The sequence below is a fragment of the Ornithorhynchus anatinus genome, chromosome 16 (assembly GCF_004115215.2).
Source record: "Ornithorhynchus anatinus isolate Pmale09 chromosome 16, mOrnAna1.pri.v4, whole genome shotgun sequence".
NCBI lineage: Eukaryota > Metazoa > Chordata > Mammalia > Monotremata > Ornithorhynchidae > Ornithorhynchus > Ornithorhynchus anatinus.
This window is the reverse complement of record NC_041743.1, coordinates 8,457,364-8,461,421: the sequence shown is the minus strand read 5'-3', so window position 1 is coordinate 8,461,421 and position 4,058 is coordinate 8,457,364. Positions and strand designations below refer to the sequence as shown.

The 4,058-nt window shown below is 57.3% G+C and overlaps 1 protein-coding gene across 1 annotated transcript; it reads left to right on the top strand.

The window, feature by feature from the left end:
* Positions 1–407: 407 nt before the first annotated feature.
* On the top strand, positions 408–4,058 carry CLEC20A (C-type lectin domain containing 20A). Its single transcript, XM_029081349.2, has 4 exons — positions 408–900; positions 1,865–1,915; positions 2,727–3,086; positions 3,787–4,058. Exons 1-4 carry the CDS (start codon positions 408–410, stop codon positions 4,056–4,058), a joined length of 1,176 nt encoding a protein of 391 aa, XP_028937182.2.

Genomic DNA, 4,058 nt, shown 5'->3' with positions numbered 1-4,058 from the left:
CTTGTTGCTTCTGGCCCTATAGATTTGAGTGCTAGAATAATTATTATTATTATTAATAATAACAGCGATAATAATAGTTTGTGGTATTTGTTAAAAGCTTACTGTACCAGGCACTGCTCTAAACGCTGGGGTGGATACAAACAAATCGGGTTGGACACAGTCGCTACCCCACAAGTGGCTCACAGTCTTAATCCCCATTTTATAGATGAGGGAACCAAGGCACAGAGAAGTGAAGTGGTTTGCCCAAGGTCACACAGCAGATAAGTGGCAGAACTGGGATTAGAAGCCAGGTGTTTCTGACTTCCAGGCCCATGCTCAATCCACTAGGTTATGCCGCTTCTCTAGAGTAGGAGTGAGACCCCAAAGACAGCCTGGAACTCAGCCACTGTGCTCAGCGACACAGGGGAATGCTGTGGGGAGGGGGCCACACAGGGGTGGTCCTTGAGTCTCCCAAGAAGCCCTCTGAGTCGGGGAAAACAAAGCTGTTTGCAAAGGAGGGGCCACTGGGGCCTGCCTTCTCACAGGTGCCCTTGCCTCCAGGCCTGGGCCCGGTGGCCCCGAGTTCCAGGATCTACACTAGGGTGGAGGTGGAGAAGACCTGGCCAGAGGCCCTGGGCTACTGCCGGAGCCAGTACACGGACCTGGTGGACCTGCAGGACCTGGGTAGCATGCTGTCCGTCTTCTCCTGCCTGACAAGCACATCCGCCTGGATCGGCCTCTCATACAACGTCACCGCGGGCACGATCGGCTGGTCCACCGGCCTGCCCTTCGTCAACACCCTGGGCTGGTCCCTGACTGGGTTCCAGGCGGGGCTGTGCGCGTCCCTGCAGAAGACTTTGTATGTGCCCTATTTCCTGCCGTCTCAGTGCTCCTCCGAGAAACCTTTCATCTGTTTCTATGGTGAATGGCGGAGCGGGGAGGGAGGGGACTGGGGCAAGCCGGCCGGGAACGTGGGTGTGCCCAAGGGCAGGTTCCTGCAGCGACACTCCGGGAATGTCACCCCTCCGGGTCCAACCTTCCCCGTCCCCCTTCCTGCGTTCAGTCTTCCTCTCTGTTCAGTGGATACAATCACCCTGGTCCCGGCCCACTGCATAACTGACACTGTCTCGGAAGTATCTTTTTCTCCGGGGATCTTACAGGCCCTTCCCAAGCCCCAATTACGGCTAGTGGAACGGACAGAACTTGGTCCACATTCCCTTCCTCTGCACGTAGTCCTCTAGACTGTAAGCCTATTGTGGGCAGGAAGGTCTACCAACTCAGTTGTTCTGTATTCTCCCAAGCGCTTAGAACAGTGCTCTGCATTCAGTAGGCATCCAATAAATACCATTAATTGATTACACGCTGCTCTTTCCTACTCACAGCTATACCATCCGGCTGGAGCTCTGGAGGTCAACGAGCCCAAGTTCTAATCTCCCTCTACTGGCTGGGAGGGTGTGTGTGTGTAGAGGGGGAGTCCTCCCCACGTAGAAAAGTGCAAAAGAGAAATCCCCAGTGCCATTAATTTGTCTCGGGTCCTTGACATAGTCACTCCCATCCCACTGCATCACATTTGACTTTTTGCCAATAAGTGGCAATAGCCCAGACTCCTAGCTCACAGAGGAGGCAATGGGTGAGCAGCGGTAATTACAGGCCAAGCACTGCCTCCATCCTGCCCCGGCATGACAGTGCCAATTTCTGAAGCCCTTTTCCCAGAATCCCTTTCTTCTTTCTGCCCTGCTAGTGGCATGGCATGGGAATCTGCCATGGGAATCTGGTGGTTGCCCAATCCTACAGGTTCATGCCAACCTGAGTTCAGCCCAGTTGGCACCAATGTCTGGAATGTTTTCTGGGTCTCAAACTCACAGCTTTACCCTTCTCCTTACAGAGCCCTCCGCGAGTCAGCAGCTTCAGCTGCCTCCTGCATCTCCAACTCCAGGTATGCATTTCTACTCCCCTCTCACTTCTGTCTTGGACCTGTCCACTCTGGACAAGGGAGTGGGGATGACCAGGGGGGACTGCAGGATTCAGGGCAAAGGAGGAGCCTGGCTGGGAGTGAAGGAGTCTCCTCCCTGGTTAAGGGTCTTAGAAGGCTGGGGAAAGCACCACGGGGAGCGGGTGGGAGGGCAGTTCGAGGACCTGAGTCCTAAGAAACACCCCTCGTCCATCTAACTTGAGCAGCTTCTTCCTCCCTCAGCTTCAGCACTTGGGCTGCTGGGTAACTGGGACCCCCAGACCAATGTCCCTGCCGCCTCCTGCCAAACTAAGGGGATCACCCCCCGCCCAGAGATCTGCTTCTTGGTAGGCACAGAGGCAATGCCCCGGGGAGGTGGCCCACAGCCACAGCCTCCCTTCTCTAAACTTTTGTCAACTTGATTGATGGTGGCTTCATTTCCGTTGGCTCCAACCTTTCTTCCGGGGGTGAGGCTGGTAGGTGGTAGGCTGGGTTTCTCAGGAATAGGGGGGTCCAGGTCTCCAGGCTGGTACTCCTTAACCCTGTGGGTCTCCCAGGGACTCAGATAATGGGTTTCACTGGGCCATGAGCAGTGGGAGACTCTCACTCCTCACTGTGCCAGTCCTGTGCCAGCCCTGGGAGGCGGCAGAGCAGAGAAGGAAATGGCTATTGTCTTCTCCACTTCTGACCGACACGAGCAGTCCCTTTGCAGGGTGATAGCTGCGGGACCGGCTCCGTCCTGAAATGCAGCCACCTCTGGGATGGGTAGGATTCTCAATCGCTCTCTCGCTCACAGCGTTATTCGAAGTGACCGTTGGCTCGAAGACGTTCATCAGGATCGGGACTGTGCTGGACTGGCCTTCAGCCTACTTCTACTGCAGGAGCAAATACACCGACTTAGCCGACTTCCACGACGTGGCCGACGCGGCGGCCCTGATGCCCATCTTGGACGATCAAGACCGGTGGGTCGGCCTGTTCTTCGATGAGGAGATTGGCCGGTTGAAATGGTCCACCAACGTGTTTGGCACCCCAGAGTGGCTGAGCCAGATCCTGTTCTTGCCAGGACAGTGTGGGACTCTTCACCTTTTCGGCAGCTCTAGAGCAAAGATGTCGGCTAATTCCTGCAGAGACAAGAAGCCTTTCATCTGCTTCCACGGTACGTACAGACCTGTGCCTTGTCGCTGGTTCCGGGCCAGGGAAGACCTGAAAGTGGCTAAAGTATCTGACAGAGAGAGGCAAACATCGATCTTGAGTAGCTAGGTGCTGGCTGCCCGAGGCAGGGGACTGGCACAGGTGACCTCTGGAGGTTCCTGCCAGGTTCCGGATTCTGTGGTTTTTTGCCCCGGCTCGTGTGAAGTTCTACTGGCAGCCCGTAGGGCACCCCGGTGAGTCGTGTCAGGCCGGACTGAGCCGTACCCTGCTCCTTGTGCCTCAGTTTCCCTGAACTGGAGATGGGACCAATCCCGACTGCCTTCCGAGTACTGCCCACGGGCCTTGGGAGGATCAGGGAGGGGAGTCCCCGCTTGTTGGGACTGCACCCAGAGGAGTGAGCACTGTCTGTGGGCACGCTGTCCGGGCTCAGGTGTTGGGGCGGCTCGGCCCTACCCAGCCCCGGGCTGCCCCAGTCTAATCTGGGTCTGGTTCCAAAGGCAGGTGAATTAGCAAGGGCTGGATCAGGGCTGATCTCCCAGCCAGACAGCTGAGGGCCAGGAAAGGGCTCCCAGGGCCAGTGGTCTCATCTTGCCGCTCTCAGGTCTGGTTGTCGGAACGGGGCCCCGAGTGACTCCGGAGCCCATGGCGGCTCTCTCTGTTTTGGGACTCGGCTGTCCCTCATCCCTCTGCCCGTCTCCTCTCAGACCCAACCTTCAGGTACCCAACGACGGCCCAAGCGATTTTCGATCCTCAGCCTGCCACCACCCAGGAAGGGGTGACCGCATTCCGACCAGGTAACCGGCCCCGCTTCTCCCTCGGGATCGGGATCTTGCCTTGGCTGAGCCCGGACGAGGTGCCTCCCGGTCTCGGATCTCCAGGAAGTCTGTGGGTCACAAAGGCAGGGCAGGGCTGGCGTATGGGCACAGGACCGGAAGGTGGCTGCCAGGGACGAGGCCCTGTGCAGCCTCCCCAGTAG

Excerpts from the sequence above, each read along its gene's own strand:
- CLEC20A (XM_029081349.2), top strand. The coding sequence starts at position 408 with ATGCTGTGGGGAGGGGGCCACACAGGGGTGGTCCTTGAGTCTCCCAAG. Across the intron at positions 1,916-2,726 it reads TCCTGCATCTCCAACTCCAG|CGTTATTCGAAGTGACCGTT; the intron begins GTATGCATTTCT and ends TCTCGCTCACAG. Across the intron at positions 3,087-3,786 it reads GCCTTTCATCTGCTTCCACG|ACCCAACCTTCAGGTACCCA; the intron begins GTACGTACAGAC and ends GTCTCCTCTCAG.